Here is a 21,042-nt window from a genome sequence, read left to right on the forward strand (position 1 = left end):
TTAAATGTGTATCTCAATAAACAACAATACCCCAAATACTGCATGGGACAGATTGAAAAAAAAAATTCTCTGTTTATCTGAAGTCCAAGTTTACGGGGATATTCTCTATTTTTATTTGCTAAATTTGGCAACCCCCACCCCCCAAGCAGGGAAAGCTTCCATAACGGCTTCTACCCCCCAAGAAACTTTAGATGGTTCCATATTTTTGTATTATTAATTAGCACCTATAAATATTTTATTTATTTTTTATTTTTTTAAAATTTTTTTAACGTTTATTTATTTTTGAGACAGAGAGAGACAGAGCATGAACGGGGGAGGGTCAGAGAGAAGGAGACACAGAATCCGAAACAGGCTCCAGGCTCTGAGCTGTCAGCACAGAGCCCGACGCGGGGCTTGAACTCATGGACCGCAAGATCATGACCTGAGATGAAGTCAGCCGCTTAACCGACTGAGCCACCCAGGAGCCCCAGCACCTATAAATATTTTAAAGGCATACTTTCTGGTATAGTATGCTTCTCTTTTCTGCATCTATCATAACATCTCTAATTTTTCAGATTAATGACACAATGAAATATTCTTTAACGTCTTAAGTTTTTCTTCCAGGAAACACCATCAATACCACCGCAAGTGACTTATCCGTTGCCTGTTAAATTTGCAACAGTTTCCATGAAACAGAAAAATCCAAAAGAGTAGATTTGGCATCTGGATCCTTTAACCAAACCTCCTACCTTTCCGATTGCTCACTTTCAACCAAAAGCTTCTTTAGAAAATAAATTAGTGATGTAAATCATATTATCATTACTCACATTAAGGGGGCCCACTGCAGCCCTTTCAGAAAGCCACAGAGGATTTTCACCATCTCAACTGTTCTTAAAAAAAAATCTGTTTTCTATTATGAAAAATAATCTAAAAATAGTTCCGCATAACACAAGGACAAAGCCATCTGTGTGATCTCTCCAAAGAGCTCATATTTCTATAGATTTTTATCACTCTCCAACTGTTCCAACAAGTTCTGAAATTTAAGAAAGTCGCGTAGATTTGGCACCTAAAACTCATCGAAATATCAAACTTAATCGCTAATGGTTCAATTTTGTATTGTTCTTTTACATCATAGAAGGCTCAAATCAAATATGTATCAAAGTAAACAAAGCACAAAACTGCATTAAAACTCATTACAAACTTTTTTAAAAAGTCACATTAACATGTTTCTACCAATAATCGATAACATCAAAATGTTGATGAAATACACATGAATATAGAAAAATACCCAGCCCTCGAGTAACACACACACAGAAACTGTATACCTGGACACGTTATCACCTGTGTGTGTTTGAAAAGTAACTTTTAGCAGACGTAAATGACGCTGGGCCCCTCATCAAGACTGTCCCTCTACAAAATTTCACTCTGTAAGGATAAAGTCAACATTAAAACAAAGACAAAGCTTGGACCAAAGAAAATGAGTGCAGTTGATGTGATTTTCAAACTTCAGCCATCACACAGTCAAGAAAACGAGAAGAGACAAGACAACTGACCTTTGAGTGGATGCTCTCCGTGGGGTCCCAGAGGGCTCCGTTCAAGACAGAGACCTGAACTATTTCGTAAGCTCCTCCCCGGCCCCTTCTTCCGGCCTGCTGGATGGAAGGTGCTGATTTGCTTCCTGGGTTCACCCCTGCGTCAGAAAGAAAACAGCCCCATTCTTCATTCTTGTCAGGAAGAGTTTGGCATCAGAAACTCATGACATAAACAACTCCACGAAAATATCCAGAAGTTGAAGGAGACCAAAGAAACAGCATTCTCTATTAAGTCACGGTCAGTGTTGCAGGTGATGAATTCTCTGTCAATCTGACCCAACGACGTTGTGACTCAAACGAAAGCTCATTTTCCCCTCCAAGTCCTATGGCATGTGCTAGGTGATAATCAAAGTCAAAGTATATATAATTCTGTCCTTCCACAAGCAACCAAAACACAGCAAGTAGTGACTTTTTAAATGATGAATGAATGCTTTGCTTAAGACCAGCTCTCCATTAAACATCTCAAGGCTTTAGCTGTATTAAGACTAAAGCCATTTACTTAAGTCCCAGTGAATCAGCTCAACCCAATGCCGAGTCTCCTCTCTGTACTTACGGGGGCTAATTTTATATGCTTCAGTGAGTGATTCTATAGACAAAATTAATTTGCCAGTTCAGACTGACGAGACTGGTTTATGTAAAAAAAAAAAAATTAAGTCATTCAATAAACTATTATATGATCTTGTTTCTTGGGGTCCTGTCGAACCAGTTAATGTCCCGACACAGGTTCAATTTAGCGCCATATCCATAAACAATCCTAATGGAAAGTATAACATTTTTTCTCTTCTGGAGTGTGTATCACTTTCTTAACAAGTACGGTAATTTCTCTGGGCTCGCTCTCCGATGAGGTCACATTCCTGCTATGTGGCGCAACCACAGTATATCCCTCATGGTAAAGGATGGGAGCAGATTCCCTCACATGTTATTCCCATTTCTTCAACCAGGACTCATAATTTTCAGACCTGAGTCATAATAGCACTGTTTTAAGTTACTAAGGAGTTCACATTTATTGGGCACAAATGGTATTGAAATTTTAATCCTAGACATTTTACAGTTCCCCAAATACTTTTAAATCCACACCATTTTATCATTCTCAGTGTGGAAGCCTGCAGTTATATTCAGGTTACAAAAGGATTACTACTTGAGTATTAACTGTCTGACACAGCCGATCAGGAAAATTCTCAAGCTGCTCACAAGGCATTTAAAACTCCCACTGGTTGAGGGACCACAGGAACAGGGATGAGCCAAAAGTTGGGGAGATGGCCAGCGGCAGAGGAAGTGAGTGGGCCTGGTGGCCACAAGCGATGTGTGGGGCGGGGAGGACCATAAGCCACGTGAACAAGGAGAGGAAATCATGTGGTGCTCAGGGCTGAGATGAGCTGAGTTTTTGGGGATGAACCTGCATTCAAGTGATGAGGGTTCTGGCCATGCACCCAGAGGGGCCACTCCAGGTGGTGACATCTGTGGACACTGGTGGAGGGCTGGATGGAAGTGGAAAGAATTGCTACCCAAAGGGAAGATTCCAGAATCCCTTCTCCTGACTGCAGAGGGGGCAGCCACTGGCAGCATAGAGATCATGCATAAATGACCCTCGTCCACCAGCTTGATTTCATGCCTTTCGATTTACTCCCTGGTAGTGCCACGTCACTACAAGTAGGGGCTTGGGGACAAGACATACCCAAGCACCTGTACTGACCCTTCCATGTTATCAGCTGTGGGTCTCTGGTCCAGTTGTTTGCCCACTTGTTGGCTCGTTCACTCACCCGCTCATTCAACAACTATTTAATCCCTGCCTACCTTCTGATGGGCACTCTGATGTCTCCCATTCAAAAAGCCCATTGTTTCTGATTTGGCCCAATATGCCCTAATGTCACCTAGAGTCAGTCCCTCATTATGAAATGAGGGGGACCTTCGTTTCATAAATGTAGCTTCACTCCAGAAGACTCAGTTCTCTATCCCGTGCATCTAAGAGAGGGACATGAATACGTGTTCTTGCATTGAAAGCAAGATGAACAGACAAGACCATTTCAGAGAGCAGGCAGGTCAAAGAAGGCACAGGGCTACAGGGGCTCTGTGTAATCCCTGTGCCACTCCTGCAAATCTGCAATGGTTTCCAAATAGAAGGGAATAAGAAAACACGAAGTGATGGTAGAGCGGTGGGGAGGCCTACTCTTGACGGATAGGTCAGGAAAGATCGTTATTTGTTGGATGCATATAAGCCCAGCCGTGAAGATGAGAATATTCCAGGCCCACACAGAGCCATGGGAAGAACAAGTCCACAGAGGCACAGCAAGTTCTCTCCCTTTCCATAAAATGAGGCAGAGCGCGGCGAGGCTAGAAGGAGAAAATACACATGAAGCATAGAGAACGTCGTCCACTGGTGACATCGACATCACTCTCTAAGCCTTGCCAGGACCCAGGTCTCTTGCTCTGGACCCTCGGTGGGATTCCCGAGTTGGAATTTACTTGAAAGTGTGTGTTAATCTAGTTATACAGCTCCTGCTGAACCAGACTACAGAGTGCAATTAGCTGAATTTATCTTAAGAGAGAGGTGTATTAATTTGAATTGGACTAAGGAAGCTTTGAAATACCAGCAATAATGGAATAAAAACGGGAAATCTGTCTGAACTTTCCCCTAAACTGATGAAAGCCATGCCACATGCCAAGAGCCACTGTGGCCGTTACGTTAATCTTTTGAAAAGTCAGGCAAAACTGTTAAGAAAGTGATTGCAAGCATTGAAACATTTTCTCTACAAAAACAAACCAATTTGATTAGAAGCTTCTCCAGGCAGTTACATTTCCAACCCAAGTGAGTGGTTCACTTGAGTAGTCAGTCACAAATCTGGTTGTCCAAGGGCTCGTTAAATCCAAAACAGGAGTTCTGCCTCACCCGCCACCCACCACCCAGCCACAGGGGGGAAGACCGGATGCTTTCCAGGGTATTGCAGCCACACTGCACAAAGACCTGGAAGAGATCTTCGCCCAGCCCCAGACACTTGGATGACAGTCTTTGTGTGTGACAGAACGCACTTGAGAAGCCATACGTCTGGGAAGGAAGGAGACGGCGCCACACAGCCCAGGTCTCCTGGGTGAATCATTCGCGAAAGTTGGCCAGCAGGGGAGCAGGAGGGGAGCAAGTCCACACCCTTGATTTGGGGGAAGCTGGGGAACCTTGTGGGGCCTCCTAGTTGGTAATCACGCTGAAGCTGCACAAACCAAACACAGGAACATTCTCAGTCCTCTGCACCTCTTTCCTCCAAGACCCTTGGTAGCAGAGAAAGAGAGTTATCTACTCTCCTGAAGGCAAAATGTTCCAACCACCGAACATTTCCCTTTTCACCTACATATTCCATCATCTTAATCCAAAAGAAGTCCTTTTTGGCTGAACCGTTTTCGTCTACGAGGTTCTATTTCTAAATATTCCGAGGAGAATTTAGAGGCAGGCTCTGCCGGCACTAGGAGAATGTTGTGCAACCTTTTTAAGAAATTGAGTAACGGCACTGTTTGCTGTGCACGGTATTTATTGTCTATGCACATGGATAATGAAGCCCTCCCTCCGCTTTTTAATTGGTTGCACAATATCCCCCCAGCAGTATCTGTAGGCAGAAGACCGTTTCTTATGAGCTTTGCTTATGTATTTATACACTGCTCTTTCTTTTAGACGATGCAAATAAAAATTTTATTTGTGCTGCATGGATAGACAGAATAAATTATACACAGCTGTGAGATATCAGAATGTATTTTATGGAGTGATCTTGTTGACAAACCATAAAAGCAGGTCCTGAATGATGCGTACATTCGAGTCCTAGAAACCCAGGGGAAAAAAAATAGGACCTTATAAAATAGACAGTTTGCATACATTTTGTTTTTCCTAATATTTAGGCATCAACAAAACTCGGTTGCCTAGATAAAAAAATAGGAATAGCTTACAGTGAGGAGGGACTTCTGGCTTTTTGTCTGTTGGGTGACCAGACACACTGCTGGCCAGGTTGATAAAATGGACAGTTTTCCTCGGTCTCGTGGTGGAAAAAAAGGATATTAGATAGTTTGGTTCCTCACACAATTATCTTCTGCAATAACACGTGTGTTTGCTTTGCTTGTGTCCTCGTCTGAGGTTTTCATCTTCAGACCTGACTGTGGCCGGTCAAGAGGGGACGTAGAAGACCCGATTCGGCCAGCAAGGAAGAATCTTCACAGGGATGGGTTCTAAGGTCTTGGAAAAAAACCAGTAATGAAGACTACCCCCCCCACCCCCCGCCCGCAAAGTGACTTTGGATCTCTCCCCACCATGTGAGTCACCCAGAGCCTGGCTGCCCGTGGCCCAGCCTCCTTTGCCTGCTTTGCTAAGGGAACAACTTTCCGATGGCCAACCAAGGGCTTCAGCTCCGCAGAGGTGGAGACAGAGACAGAGACGGAGTTGTGAGACAGAGAACAACAGCCATCTTGGAGCAGCAAAATCCGGCCCTGAGCTTGAGTTCTCGCACCTCTGCTCTCCAGGCCTGCCCCTGAAGTCCTGTCTGCCCTCTGCAGGATGGGAAGCACATTCTCTCCCTTCTGGATTCTCACAGGGTTGAGGAAGCTCAATGCAGTCAAAGAGCTTTCAAAAAAGCTTATTGCATGAAGTCAGTTTAGGATGTCCAAATCCATGTTTCTAGACTTCCAGACGGTGTCTGACCAAACCACCCTGACGGCAGGGAAAATGACTGTGGGCTATCGATCGTTAGAAAATGCTGGGTTTAGGGACTGGTGGGGATCCGCTCAGGCCGCCCCTGGGCCGCTGGGGAAGCAAACTCAGATGAGATTACTAGTCAAGGTAAAACTTAAACATCACACCTGGAGTTCTGCCTTTCCCCTACATGGACCTAAGAGAGAAGAATTGATCTGAGGCACTAAAAATAGCATTAAGATAAATATTCTTTTGAAAATCTAGCTGGGGGTGGGTGGGGTGGGGCAGAGAAAGGTCGAGGTGGCCATTATGAGCTGCGTAACAATCTGGGGACACGGGCTTAGGAAATTCGTAATGCATTTTCCTTAGCCCCAAACATGTGAGAGTTAAAAAAAATTTATAGAACTGACTGACGTGCTCCTTGCTGCAGGCAAATACAGTGGCAACATTCCCATAAAGCACAAATATATTTCCTTGGTTCAGATCCCTATCTGCAGCCTTACCGAATAATACTGTCACTCTTGCGTTTCATCTACAGACTCCCTGGATGGAAATTAGGAATGTGATTTTAAACCTTTTTTTCCCCTACGTTTATTTTATTTTCATTTGGGGGGAGGAAGAGAGACAAGAGAGGGAGAGAGAGAGAATCCCAAGCAGGCTTGATGCTGTCAGCGTGGAGCCCGATGCAGGGCTCAAACCCACAAACCGGGAGATCATGACCTAAGCTAAAACCGAAAGTTGGATGCTTAACTGACTAAGCCATCCAGGTGCCCCAGGAATGTGATTTTAAAACGACAGCCCAGGGATGCTCAAAAGAACAGCCCATGGCAAAAGTCAATCTGAAAAGAGTAATTTTAGATTTTAAGAATTACAGGAAAAACCTGAAAAAGCTACTTTAGCCAGAGGATCAAGGGCAAATACAGTCCCGTCATGTTGGTGGCATGTACGTTTCATAAGATGTGATAAAAATGACACTTTACCTCTGTAGTCTTGCTCTCCCAGACCCATGACCCCAGTCTGACCTGAGACACATGCCAAAAAAGGTGCATCCTACGATATACGTAACCAGCACACCCCGAAACTGTCCAGGTCATCAAAGACAAGCACTCTAAGAAACCTTCACGGCCAAGAGGAGCCCAAGGAGGCAGGACGACTAAATGTCATCTGGGGCCACATGCTGGGTGGGATGGAGAAACAGAAAAGAACGTGAGATAAAAAGTAAGGAAATCTGAAGGAAGTATGAAGTTCAGCTGAAAAGCTATCAATTTTGGTTCATTAGTTGTAACAAAGGTACAATTTTAACTTAAGATGTTTATAACAGGGGAACGTGGAGGTGGGGAAGGTGTAAACAATCTACACGATCTTCTCCATTTTCCTACAAATCGAAAACTGTCCTTTAAAATAAAGTCTACTGGGGCGCCTGGGTGGCTCAGTAGGTTGAGCATCCATCCGACTCCTGATTTCGGCTCAGGTCACGATCCCCAGGGTCATGGGATCGAGCCCTTCGTCAGGCTCTGCACTGAGCGTGGAGCCTGCTTGGGATTTTCTCTCTCTCTCTCTCTCTCTCTCTCTCTCTCTCTCTCTCTCTCTCTCCCCCCCCCCCCACCCTCTGCCCCTCCTCTCCGCTTGCTCTCTCTCTGTACATTAAAAAAAAATTAGATACATAAAATAAAAACAAGTCTACTATGTATCATTTTTAAAACTTAATCTGAATCTCGCAGGAATAATGTCGTTCTGGAGAAATTCAGTATCAGAAGTTCAGAGACGCCTGGTCACCACGGAGGGCTCCAAACACCGCTGACCAGAGTGCCTGCCCTTGACTGTTACATTGCTCTTCGTTCAGGCGGAAGACGAGGCAGCCACAGTCAAGTGAAAAGCGTCAAGTAATTGACAAGGTCTCCCGGAGTATGAAAAGGCAGAGGGCTGTGCAGAAGTAGTTGATCCTCAAGCAATTGAAAGGCCATCACAGGCCACACACGCATGACCTTGGGCGAGTGTCCCCTGCTCGACACTCAGATTCTTTGTGTGTCCGGGAGGCGACGGGACCATCGCCCACCACAGAAGGCTGGCAAAAGGACCAAGTGAGATCACAGATGCAAAGTGTACATGGGTGTCATTTAGCTTAGTTTTTGTTTGCGTTAAAATCAGTGTTTGGAAAGAAATAAACCAAAATGCTCTTTCAGGTTTTTTTCTGGGTGTTGGGGCTATGAATTCGCTGTTTTTCTTCTTTATGTTTTTGTATGTATCTCTGATTTTTCTGTAGTCAGCACATATTACTTTTATGATGGATAAACTTTTATGATGAATAAAAAAATCAACTTAAAAACATCAATCATTCAGACTCATGACAACAAACCGACTGTTTGCACATTTTACTTTCTTACCAGCTTTCCTGGCATCACAGATACACAGACTTAGGCATGCCAGCCTTAGGCAGCCCATTTGGAAATAAAAGCAACCAAGCACTAGGGAACAATTACAATTTTGAAAAGATGTTTTATACGTCATTTCAAAACCCAAAGAAAGCTGGTTATAGCTTCCCATAAATGCTTCAAATGGATTCATACCCAAAGCATCCGTTGTCTCCACTACACAGAAAAATGATTCTTCATGCCCATAGTGTCTCCCTTCCATGGGGAGCAAAATCATTTACAACATTAACTTCTTTTTATACCCTTTGCTGGTCAGTGGAAGCTAATGGAAGGACCATTTTACAAACGGTCAGGCTGAACGACACGATTATTCTTAATGCTGCCTAACAACAAATGGCAGAATTAATGGCAAAACCCAAGCCCTTTGCATTTCCAATACATTCATTCACTTTGCCCTTCACCCCAGGAACAGATACGTGCTGCAGGAATTCATTTGATTACTTTTGGGGGCTGGGATGGAGTCAGAATTTTCCCAAATTTACTTTGCAAGAAATGATCTAAACGGAAACGAATGGAACCAAGGGTTACAATCCATACTCTAGAAGCCATTTTTGAAAGTTAACAGCAAAAAGGACAAAAGTGAAAATGAGTTTATTCCACCCACTATCGTAAACTTAGCAAACGGAAGTGTGCCACAGTGAGGGAGCGGTCACCTTACATCTCTGCTAAAAGTTCTGTCCCATCTGAGGGCTCTTTCTCATATCCTTGCTGCACCATCGGTCACCGCGGACCATCTTCTGCTAGCATAGACACTGACTCGGCAGCCCCCGAGTGCTCTCTGACCAGGTCTTGCCTTGCTCCACTCATCCCCCATTTCTCCAGCCTTCCTCTCTCCCTGGGGGCCTTGGACAGTCCCCAAGTCACAGCTCTGGGCCATCTTCCCTCTCTACTCTGTCCCCCACAGCACTCATTAATGTTAAGCTGATGTTGCCCAAATCAATATTTTCCCATCCGACCAACTCAGCCAAGTGCAGTCTGTAATTTTAATTCCTGTGTCTGATTGCCATCACCTTCTCAAATTTGGCACGTTTAAAAAGCAAAGCTTTCCTACCCTACGACCCAGCATTTGCTCTACTAGGAACTTACCCACAGGCTACAAAAATACTGATTCAAAGGGGCACGTGCACCCCAATGTTTATAGCAGCGCTATCAAAAATAGCCAAATTATGGAAAGAGACCAAATGTCCACCGACCGATAAATGGATAAAGAAGATGTGGTGTATATACACCAGAGTACTACTCGGCTATGAAAAAGAATGAAATCTTGACATCTGCAACAACGTGGATGGAACTAGAATGTGTTATGCTAAGTGAAGTAAGTCATGCAAGAGAGAGACAGTTACCATATGACTTCACTCCTATGTGGAACTGAGAAACTCAAGAGATGAACATAGGGGAAGGGAAGGAAAAATCAGATAAAAACGGGGGGGGGGCAAACCCTAAGAGACTCTTATATATAGAGAACAGACTGAGGGTTGCTGGAGGGGAGGTGGGGAGGGGGATTGGCTAGATGGGTGATGGGCATTAAGGAGGGCACCTGCTGGGATGAGCATTGGGCGTCATATGTAAGAGATGAATTACTGGGTTCTACCACTGAAGCCACAATTACACTGTATGTTAACTAACTTGAATTTAAACTAAAAAAAAAAATCAAAGGTTTCATTCCATTCCCCAGTCAGAAAACAAGGCACTCTGTGTCACACGTCTTGCCAATGCTACCACCATTCAGTGACCCTTAAGTCTCATGGTCACATGGCCGGGTGATCTGACACAGCCCTTTCTTATGACCCTCAGTCAACAACAAATCCAAGGAGCTTCTTTGTGCTTTTTCTCTCTTCGTCTTCTAAAAACTTTCCCACTTCTTAACTGAATCCTTCTTGGTAGCCTCATCACCTGCAGGTCTCCCTCTTCCAATCTTAAAGGAGGGGGACCCTTGAGAAGAGCAAAAATCTACAGCATGGTCATCCACCAAGAGATATCTGAGCCCAAAGGGAAGGCATTTTAGAGTTTTTAAGCAGAGTAAATAATTCGCATCGGAAACATTCGCGACGCGAGAACGGAGAGTATGAGGGCTGGAGAAGAACAGACAACCGAGAACCATTCACAGGACAAAGAGGCGGCGTTGAGCTGCAGGTGACAATAAGCACTTATCGATCGCAAGGGTGAATGCTAACTGAGCTGCTACGCACCAAGCCCCACACGAACCCTTTAAGGTTTGGCTTGTTTAAACGGCACAACACCCTCTGATGCTTACTGTTGTTTAATACATGAGAAAACAGGCAGAGAGAAATTAAGCCCCGCGGTCAAACACATCGTGAAGCCAGGAGGTCACCCGCACAGCCACGTTCTGGGATCCGCGCTCCATACGTTAACAATCGCTCCGGCCTAGAAACACTTGGAATGAGTTCAACTCCTTCCTGTGTCCTAAAGCTCCATCCCTGATCCCTCCATGTTGCTCACTCTGTGGCGACCACACCGACCACCCTTTCTACCACCTCCATGCGCCCGGCTAAGTCGTACCTCGTGTGTTCTCCATTCGCTGCTCCCTCTGCTGAACACGCCAGCCCTGAAGCCTGTGCATGTCCCCAGATCTCATTACGCATGTCTCAGCTCAAACGTTACCGCTTCAGAGAGGCTTCCTCCCGACCCAAGATCTTCTCCAGACCATCATTCTATGTTTTCCTTTCCCACAACTGTTAAGTACCTAAACTTGTTTTATTTATTTATCCTTTTGTTCTGCCCTCACCTCCTTGACCCCCAATCTAAAACCTCGAGAGGCTGGGCGCCTGGGTGGCTCGGTCTTAGGTTAAGTGTCTGGCTCTTGGCTTTGGCTCGGGTCACCATCTCAGGGTTCACGGGTTCGAGCCCTGCGTCAGGCTCGGTGCTGACAGCAAAGAGGCTGCTCGGAATCCTGTTTCCCCCTCCCTCTGCCCTTCCCCTGCTTGTACTCTATCCCTCTCAAAATAAATAAGTAAGTAAATATTAAAAAAAAAACCCTCAAGAGGTAGGTGCCTGGTTTGTCAAATTCACTCCTACATCCAAGTGCAGACAGGTATTTATTTCATGGATTATCATCAAACAAATGAAAAGTTCCCACAGCCTTACTGTGATCCTAATGACAAAGGGGAAGGGGCCAGGTCCTGGTTCTAATCTCGGAGGTTCTGACAGGTGGTGTTGAGCTCACCCAGCAATGTCCAGGCCATTGCAGGTCAATGCACAGAACCAAACCCACATATGTCTTATTTATAAGCCAGAATTCCAATTTACTTATTTATAAGGAGAAAGAACTGGCAAGTCAACGCGAATCCCCATCTAAGGCATTTTGCTCATGATCTTCCCAGCAGGAGATCTTCCTTGAAAAGCAAAATTAAGATCAGAACAGAGAACTGAGGGAGCGTAACAGAAACTGTGATCACGAGAGCCTGATGTTTCCTTCTCTCCTCAAGAGCGTGTACCTGCCATCGAGCCAGGGGAGAGCTGTCCCTCAGCAAGCATGCCGAACACCAAAAATAAGCAAAGCACAGGCTGATTATCCGAATGGGATGCTATTGACTCTAGCCGTTCTCGAAGGCTGGCTCTCGAACACTTACTAACTCATAATGTAGTTGACTCTTCTCCCACCATTTGAAACGCTTCATCTTTTTTCGTGAGAAAAAAAAAAGCACTTTGAGTTTTAACTCAGGTAATGGTTTATAGACCTGAAACCCCACGTGTGTTCATGAGAAAATATGTTCAGAATTCCAAAATGCGACACCGGGGGCACAGCCTATGCCTCGTGCCCCTACTACAGGAACTTTTCCTCCCCCTCCTCTGTCTGCTGGACACTCAACCGTAGGGACTCCTGTGGCTCAGGCAGTTTGGGGGTGGGGAACGCGCAAGACTGGGAGTCCTGTGCCTGGAGGAAGTAAGGACGGGAGATGGGTGGGAATCAGCCAAGGAATTCCTGCCCAAATCCCAATGACCAAGGCAAAAACGTGGCTATCGGGAGGCAGGCGCAGACAGTATTTTTACAACTTTTCATCTTCCGGTTGTTGATTTTGCCCGTTGAATTTGAGGGACCCAAATGGGAATCCTAATCTAAATGGTCAAACAGGATAAACAAAACTATTATAAGACAGGGTCAGAGCCCTGAGTTTGGGCAAGTTTTAATTCCATGCAACTTGACAAATATTTAGTAGGCATACAGAAATGACTCAGGAGCATTTTTAACCGTTTCAATTAGAAACCCTTCTGTTCTCAGTTTTTGAAACTGAACAATGTGCTTAGTTATCTTTAAATCCTGGCCTCATCTTACACAGAGAAAGCCAAAAAAGCAAAGAAAATTGTCCAGTTTAGGAACTTTTAAACAATTTCCTCCCAGTAATACCCATCTTTAGTCTGATCTATTCCCACAAGACGACAGAACTGGCCAATCTCTCGTAAGGGACAACAAGTATCTTACCGGAGCGAGTGCCTTTGTGGGTGAGTGCCATTGCGCTGGTTTAAAATTCATACTGATGCTCCATTAATTGTTCTAAATGGACTCTTGCCCCTCTATAAAATCAGCACTTATCCGCCATCCACGTGGCATATCCTCTCACCACGGGCGTTACTGGAAGCTTGCCTCGTCTTTCCCCCTCCAGGATATCAACAGTGGCATCGACAAGAGGAGACACAATGTTCCGTGGCCTCCCTGCTCAAAGGAATCCTGGAGACAGGGGAGAGCATGTGGGGAGCGGACAAAGGCCCCCCGACCTTTGCTGGACATGAAGCATGACTGTTTTCTGTTTATCCAGCCCTGGCAGGTTGACAAGTCAGTAGCCAACCATAGCCAAAAATGCTCAGGAGCCAAAAGTTCTGAAAAAGCCCTCTAAAAACCATGCGAGCATTTGAAAACAAACAAACAAACAAACAAACAAACAAAAACACCTCACAATCTCTTGGTTGTTTCAATGTGCACTTGTCACTGAAGTTAAGCTTTTTCATATTTTTATCAGTTATTTTTCATTTCTTAATTTGGGGATTATGTTTTCACATCTCTTGCCCATTTTTAATTGTTCTAATTTATTTATACGAAACTTTATGTGTTAAGAATATTAAACAGGCTGGGGAGCCTGGGTGGCTCCGTCGGTTGAGCGTCCGACTTCGGCTCAGGTCATGTTCTCACGGTCCGTGGGTTCGAGCCCCACGTCGGGCTCTGTGCTGACAGCTCGGAGCCTGGAACCTGGAGCCTGGAGCCTGGTTTGGATTCCGTGTCTCCCTCTCTCTGGCCCTCCTCCACTCACGCTCTGTCTCACTCTCTCTCTCAAAAATAAACATTAAAAATTTTTTAAAGAATATTAAACAGGCTTCTTTCTAAAGCGAACAAGCAAACAACTACCGAGCCAACCAGAATCTTCCCCAGTCACCTCCAGTGAGTGGTGATCTCCCGTCTGTGGCGGGGAGGCGGTGCAGGGTAGCAGCCGAGAGCACTGCATCGGTCCATGTGAGTCCAGACCAAGTTCAACCTCTGCCTCTCTGGGACTTTTCTGACGTACCTAACAGAATACACGATGCTTAACCCTTGTCAGAACGGAGAAAATTGTAGAAGAGGATTCATGGAGAGAAAGGCTTAACACCTAATCCATGGCAGCGCTCAATCTGAAGCAGCCGTTTTGGAGGGAAGAAAAAAAGTTCTTCCGTCAGTTTCCTGACAGCTTCCATGCTGTGTGTCCTTCCTCCTATCAGACTTGATTCTGCCTTCATGGAGCACAAGGTCTGCCGAAGACAACTGGAAAGGAAAGCAACTATAAGAGTGCTCAGAGCTGAAGGAGGAAACTGACCGCAGTAGAGATGGCCCAGGAGTCTTCGCGAAAAGGGTGCCAATTATCCCAGGCTTCGAACAGGTGCGACCCGGGCATTCGCATGTGGGGGGAAGCGGGGGTGTAGAGGGAGGAAGGCTGGGAGGGAGAAGGCGGCTTCTCAGACCACATCCCAGGTCTGCCTGCACAGCGAGGCACAAACAACAAGGACAGCAACTGTGAGGAAGGGGACGCCCAGAAGGAGACAAAGGTGTTGTCTCGAGTCCAATCGGAAGCACATCCGACTCGCTCTATCGGTCCGCTCTTAGACTTTGTTCTAACAGACATTCGTGTTTATCCTGTGGACCGACACCGTCTCCGTCGTCTCCATTCCCCACGGGCTTTCAAACTCACAAAACCTTCATCGCTGAGGAATTTTCTTTGACAGCCACTGTTTATGAGAACTGACAATAAATCAAGATTTACGCAAAGCTGCCAGAAGTAGCAAACAAAAACGTGCCGTCCAGTTCGATCTGAATTTTAGATCAACAAGCAATGACTTTTTTTTTTTTTTTTTGAAATAGAAGTATGTGCCCTGGAATATTGGGGCCATACTTACACTAAAAAATTATGCGACGCTGATCTGAAATTTAGACTGAACGAGGAGTCCTCTGTTTTATCTGGCAGCCCTGAGATCCAGGCTTCTTGAATAGCTAGCTCACTGGCCCCAAAAGCCAAAACATGTCAATCAATTCTTAGGCACACATCCTAGTTTCAGAATTTGAAGTTAACGCAAGAACGCCAGACGTTAATTATTGTCAATCAGTTCAGACTGAATGACTGCATTTACTGGGGCACAAAGTTTGAGACCAAACAACCCAGCGGCATATTTCGAAGGGGAAAGAGGGATTGCAAGCTCCCTCGAAAACACACCTCTTAAGTAACTGGATCTTCTTCATCTCACAGCCTGCCTACCCCAGCTGCTGGAAGACAAAATCTATACACAATAAAGAGTTTCATTCAGGGGTCCACATGAGTCCATCCATCACTAAAGCACATGTTTGGCACGGATTGAAAGCCAAAAGCAGCCTAACAAATATTTCAAAACTGAATTTATATCTTTCTAACACATGGTTTATATACGGATGTAATACCTAGAGAGCTTTCAGTTCTCAAATAATATCCTGGCTAAACTACAAATGATGTCTGTAGCAGACCACAATACCAAAATTATTTGCTCTTTAAATATGTTAAAGAAAGCTAAGTTTATGGGGGGCGGGGGGGGGGGGCGGCTGCCAGAGATGCCTGCTTTAGTATGCAAGTGTTATAAGGGAGCAGGATCCAGATCTATCCACCGTAAGCTAAATATTTGCATCATTCCTTATACAAAGAGGGAGCTCCTCTCTGAAGCCCCAGCTTTAGGATGAAACTAGATGCCTAACTCATATTTTAAAAGTTCTGGGGGCGCCCAGGTAGCTCAGCGGGTTGAGCGTCCGACTCTTGATTTTGGCCCAAGTCATGATCTCACGGTTCATGGGATCGAGCCCCGCATCGGGCTCTGCGCTGACAGCAAGGCGCCTGCTTGGGATTCTCTGTCTCCCTCCCTCCCTCTCTTTCTCTGTCCCTCCCTTGCTCGTGCATTCGCTCTCCTTCTCTCTCAAAATAAACAAACAAACTGAAAAGTTCTGGATATGTCCTCCATCCAGGAAAGCCACCTGACCATCACCTCTGTGACATATGTTGTCTCCTCCTTCTATATCCCAAGGCAGAAAAAGTTAGCATAATGGCTTTCTCTACCTGTGAGTGAGCTCGGGTATACTGGCCCATTCTAAGTGGTTTTCCCTGGAGACACATTTCCAGATGCAAACCAAAAACTATTGAAAGACAAATATTTGGTTTTCAGCATCAAGAAGCCACATGACCATAGACTTTCTGGTCTTCGTCTTTTCCTTCCCTCACCTACCTGATGGCTGCAGACGCAGACTCAGCCCATCAGAGAGCAGAAGGTACGTGCCACTGGCTGGCCAGCACATCCCTGTAAAGACTTCAGTACCCTCTGTGCTCCCAAGAAGAAAATAGAAAAACTGAGACTAACAGGAAGCAGGGTCCCCACGCTGGCACATGCTGGAATTCTACTAACTTTTCCTGCGTGTCCCCGAAGATTACTTTCCGAGAGGAGGGCTGGGTGGGGAGCAAAGAAATCATCGCATCGATTTTCTGTGGAAATAAAGGAATTTATATTTTTTAACTCGAGAGTATCAGCATAAATCGGAGCCACATGGAGCGAAACTCTCCTCCTGAAAATACACGTGCGCACGTACGCACACACGTGCACACTTTAGAGCTCTAGAAGGCAGACTTTGAGAAAGGGAGGGGGAGAAGGGACAGGAATTCAGGCCAAAGACAGGGATAGCTGCCTGTGGTGTCATCCCCACAGCAAGGCTCACCTGCCCCTCCCCAGGTGACCGGCACGTGAGGAAGTTCCCGCCACGGGGCCTGACTGTGCACATTTCTTGAAGAACTGTGTATAGTGGCCTCGGTGTAGGAGTGTGTGTGTGTGTGTGTGTGTGTGTGTGTGTGTGTGATAGATGGCAGTCTTGTATCTGATGTCTCCCAGCAGTCGGCATTTTACGGTTCACAAAGTGCCTTCTGCGGGTTACCTTACCCAACTCAAATTGCCGCGGCCAGTTGTGTGCACCCCATTCTCCCGACATGCACGCGTGGGATGGATGGATGGAAAACGAGCCTTGGGGAGGCCAGGTGCCTTGCCAGAGCTCACACCCCCGGCAGGTGGCAGAGGACAGGCTCAAATCCACCCGCCGCGGTCACCTCAGACCCAGAGTCCCTCAGGGCCACAATCCCGCTCCGCAGTGGCATGATCCAATCAGGGGCTCCGGTTAGACGGAGCGGGGCTGGAGGCAGGCAGTGGTCAGGCTCTCAGCAGAAGCTGGGCTGTGACAGGGCACATCCTGGGCCCAGCCCCCACTCTCAGCCAAAGCTGGCACCAGGCAACCTGGGCCCACTGACCCTTCGCTCTGCCCCCCGGTCTCCCCTCTAGCTTCAGGTTTCCCATGTGACCTGGACCCCACCAGATGTGACCCGGTGGTGACCAGAGCTCCCGGCAGCCCTGCCCCACCCAACTCAACAGGGCCTCCAACTTGCTGCACAGCCAGTTCTCTGTGTCACTGGAAGTCCCTCTGCACCCTCCAGGTACAACAGGTCCCTGTCCCACCTGGAGCGCTGCCCAAAGCCTCCCACAAGGCCCTCCTGGTGCCGTGTGCACTCTTCCTGACGTGGAGCCTTGTGCCATGGCATGTGGTCATTACCTGGCCACCGGGGGCTGGCCTCTTGACAGAGGGGCTGCGTGTTACCCTGAGCCCCCAGTCCTAGCCCTTGGGACCTACTACATGCCAAATAATCGTGTTGAATGGATGTGATAGAGGGGACAAAGTCCAGAAGGTGTCCCGTGAGATGCATGAAAATGCCCTTGCTGAACTATCAACAATAGCCAACTCACAGAAGGAGCCCAATGTCCATTGACTGACAGACACATAAAGAAGATGTGGTGTATATATATATGCAATGGAATACTACTCGGCGATCAAAAAGAATGAAATCTTGCCATTGGCAACAACGTGGATGGAACTAGAACGTTTTCTGCTAAGCGAGACAAGTCAGTCAGAGAAACATAAATATCACATGGGTTCAGTTGTATGTGGAACTTAAGAAAGAAAAGAGATGAACATAGCAGAAGGGAAGGAAAACTATAAAAACTGAGAGGGAAGCAAACCGTAAGAGACTCTCAAGTGCAGAGAACGAACTGAGCATTGCTGGAGGGGAAGTGGGTGGGGGGATGGGTTAAACGGGCGGCGGGCGTTAAGGAGGGCACTTTTCGGGATGAGCACTGGGTGTTGTATGTAAGGGATGAATCACTAAATTCTACTCCTGAAATCATTATTACACTACATGCTCACTAACTTGGATTTAAATAAAAGTTTAAAAATATAAAAAAGAAAGAAAATGCCCTGGCTAAAAGCGTGGGTCAAGGGAGAAAATGCCAACCTCCTCATCAACAAGACAACGCCTGCACCTGCACACTGCTTTCCCAGCAGCTTCCCCTCCCCTCCGGAGAGGGCACTAAGCCCCCAGGGCTGCTACCCGGTTCAGGTGTCATTTATGTATCCCCCGATTCAGGCCTTAACCCTCACCTGGCCTTTGGACTCACATCCAGGAGTGCACAGTCAAAAGCACTTCATGGCCACTGGAAGGCTCCGGGCCTCCTCCCCTCTCCTTGAGATAAAGGGTCACCAAAGCATTCTGGGATCTTCACCGAAGGAATCCAGACCTTGAGTCTCTCAGGACCCACACACATCAGCACCCCTCGACGTCAGACCCAATGCTGGGTGGGAGTGAGATGCTCTAGGACAGGACACTGGTCAGAGGGGACAAGTTATTTCTTAGACCCCTTCCAAGACCTTGAATTAGGGCGATGGGCAATGTCTGTTTGGTGTAATATACCTAACACCTCCTCAGCCACTGGCCACCCTTTTCCACAAAGGGGGCAGGGCTCTAGCTCAGGGACATCAACAGGAACTAGTGTCTGGCTGGAATTTAATCACACCGCTTTGGTTTCCTTCCATTTATTTGTATACTGTTTGTGACAAGTGATATTGGCCTTCTGCTTATAATATGGAAGCACAATTGCCTCCTTAAATGTAAGTAAAATGTGTATGCATTGGCTGAAAGGAAACTTTAAGATAAAGTAAGAAAAGATGCTATTTAAGTAAATGATAGCGCGGGTGATACACGTACATAAAAATGTCATGAAGTTCTCAACGCCAAGTTGGGAGACTTGGGAGTTTCCTGGGCTGCTCGGATCACAGCTGGTCTACACTGCTACGTGCTGAATTACTGAAGCTGCTGGATAAATAAGCAGGTCCCCATCCCAGCAGAGAGAAGATCCTGATTCGGAGCACAGCAACAGGTGGGGTATGAATCTGTACTCGCAACGAGCCCCATGGATGATTCTAATGCAGGCCACCTGGTAGACCAATGGGTCTCAGAGACCCTGGCCTCCGGACCAACAATCCCTGAAATCAAAGCACAAAGCCTGCTCCTACTGCGGGCATATCCCTGATGGCTGACTTCTATTGGAGTCAAAGCAGGCTTCACTCTACTGCTCCGGAACAGCCATCGTTTCATCCACGGGACAATCGAGCATCTCCCACATACCACGTACAGCCCACAGATTGGAAGGGAACCACAGCTCACTCTCCACGTTCAAACGGATGCAACACCTAACGAGCGGAAACGTATGAGACATAAACTGGTAACAGTAAGCTCACACCATCATGGGGCCATCATCGAACCCACCGGCCTTTACTGAGCACCTGCAATGTTGGCAGCCCCCTTGGGGTTCGAGAGTCAAAGGTCACAAGTTCAATTATGAAAGATTTCAGAGTATAAAGGGGAGAAGACAATGGTGTCAAGACCAAGATGGCGGAGCCCCCAGGGAGAATGCCTCCCACAACTTGGAGAAAAGAACGGAGGGTGGAGGTAAGAGGACAGTGGCCAAGGAGGTGTCCTAAGGGACAGGGGTTCACAGGCACAAAGGGGAGGCACGCAGAACAGCAGCCAGGGCTGAGAAAGCGACATATGTAGGAAGTAGTCACATGGATGATAAAACCCGGTGGGGGGGGGAGTGGGGGGGGGGCACTGTGATTACATTAGCATATCATTGTTTCCATTTCACCTGCAGAAGGTCTCAACCTGTTTCTGAAAGAGCTAAAAGTTCTAGGAGGGCCTCCGGTAAGCTAAATGAAGTAAATGAGAGATTGATGAGGTCTAAGCTAACCGCCGCTTGTCAGTGGACAAAGGCAAGGGCGTCCAGGTCTAGCCTGGCCCTGCTCGTATACCTTTTGGGACATTTCATAAGGAGCCTGGAGTCCCTAAAAAGAATGGGAACCTGCCCTCTGTAACCAACCGACTGCTCTGACACAAACAGCCAGCCCTAGGCTTCCGACTGCTCTGCTTTGGGAAACACACCCCCCCTCCCCCAGGGGTAATGTTCCTTTTCAAGCCTACAGAATCTTGACCCCAGCCAGGGGAATCATGCTCACGGCACACTCTGCATGCCTACACGTAACACCAAAAAAAGGTAGTGCATTTAAATTTAAGATGACACATTTTAAATACTTCTGATACTGATTTAAACAAAACAAAAAAAAAAGCTGTTTTCAAAGAAAAATATATTTAGGGCACCTGGCTGGCTCAGTTGGTGGAGCATGCGACTCTCGATCTTGGGATTGTGAGTTCGAGCCCCACGTTGTGGGTAGAGATTACTGAACAGAAGTTTTAAGAACAAAAGAAAAAAGATATTCACGTGTATTTACTTATTTTTCCATCGATACCCCATCTGTGCCTCCATGAAATCCCTGCCCCTTCACTAGGTTGGTATCTCTCTTTGGACAAGTCACTTGACCTTCTCAGGCCTACCTTCCTCATCCGAAAAATGACAGACTGATGGATCGTCACTCTGGCTTTTTGGCGTTCCAGGAATGTAGTATTATGGTTTTAGGAGCAAAATCCCCAGAATGTGTCCCATCAGAATGCTGGTA

The 21,042-nt window shown here is 46.4% G+C and overlaps 1 protein-coding gene across 1 annotated transcript in view; it reads right to left on the bottom strand.

Annotated features, from left to right (window-relative positions):
- ADAM12 (ADAM metallopeptidase domain 12) overlaps window positions 1-21,042 on the bottom strand; it is a 347,118-nt gene that overhangs the window by 299,157 nt on the left and 26,919 nt on the right. Inside the window, exon 2 of the mRNA XM_042961006.1 lies at window positions 1,533-1,669. Coding sequence (XP_042816940.1) covers window positions 1,533-1,669 — 137 coding nt within the window. The remainder of the gene's footprint in view (window positions 1-1,532; window positions 1,670-21,042) is intronic.

The sequence above is a fragment of the Panthera tigris genome, chromosome D2 (assembly GCF_018350195.1).
Source record: "Panthera tigris isolate Pti1 chromosome D2, P.tigris_Pti1_mat1.1, whole genome shotgun sequence".
NCBI lineage: Eukaryota > Metazoa > Chordata > Mammalia > Carnivora > Felidae > Panthera > Panthera tigris.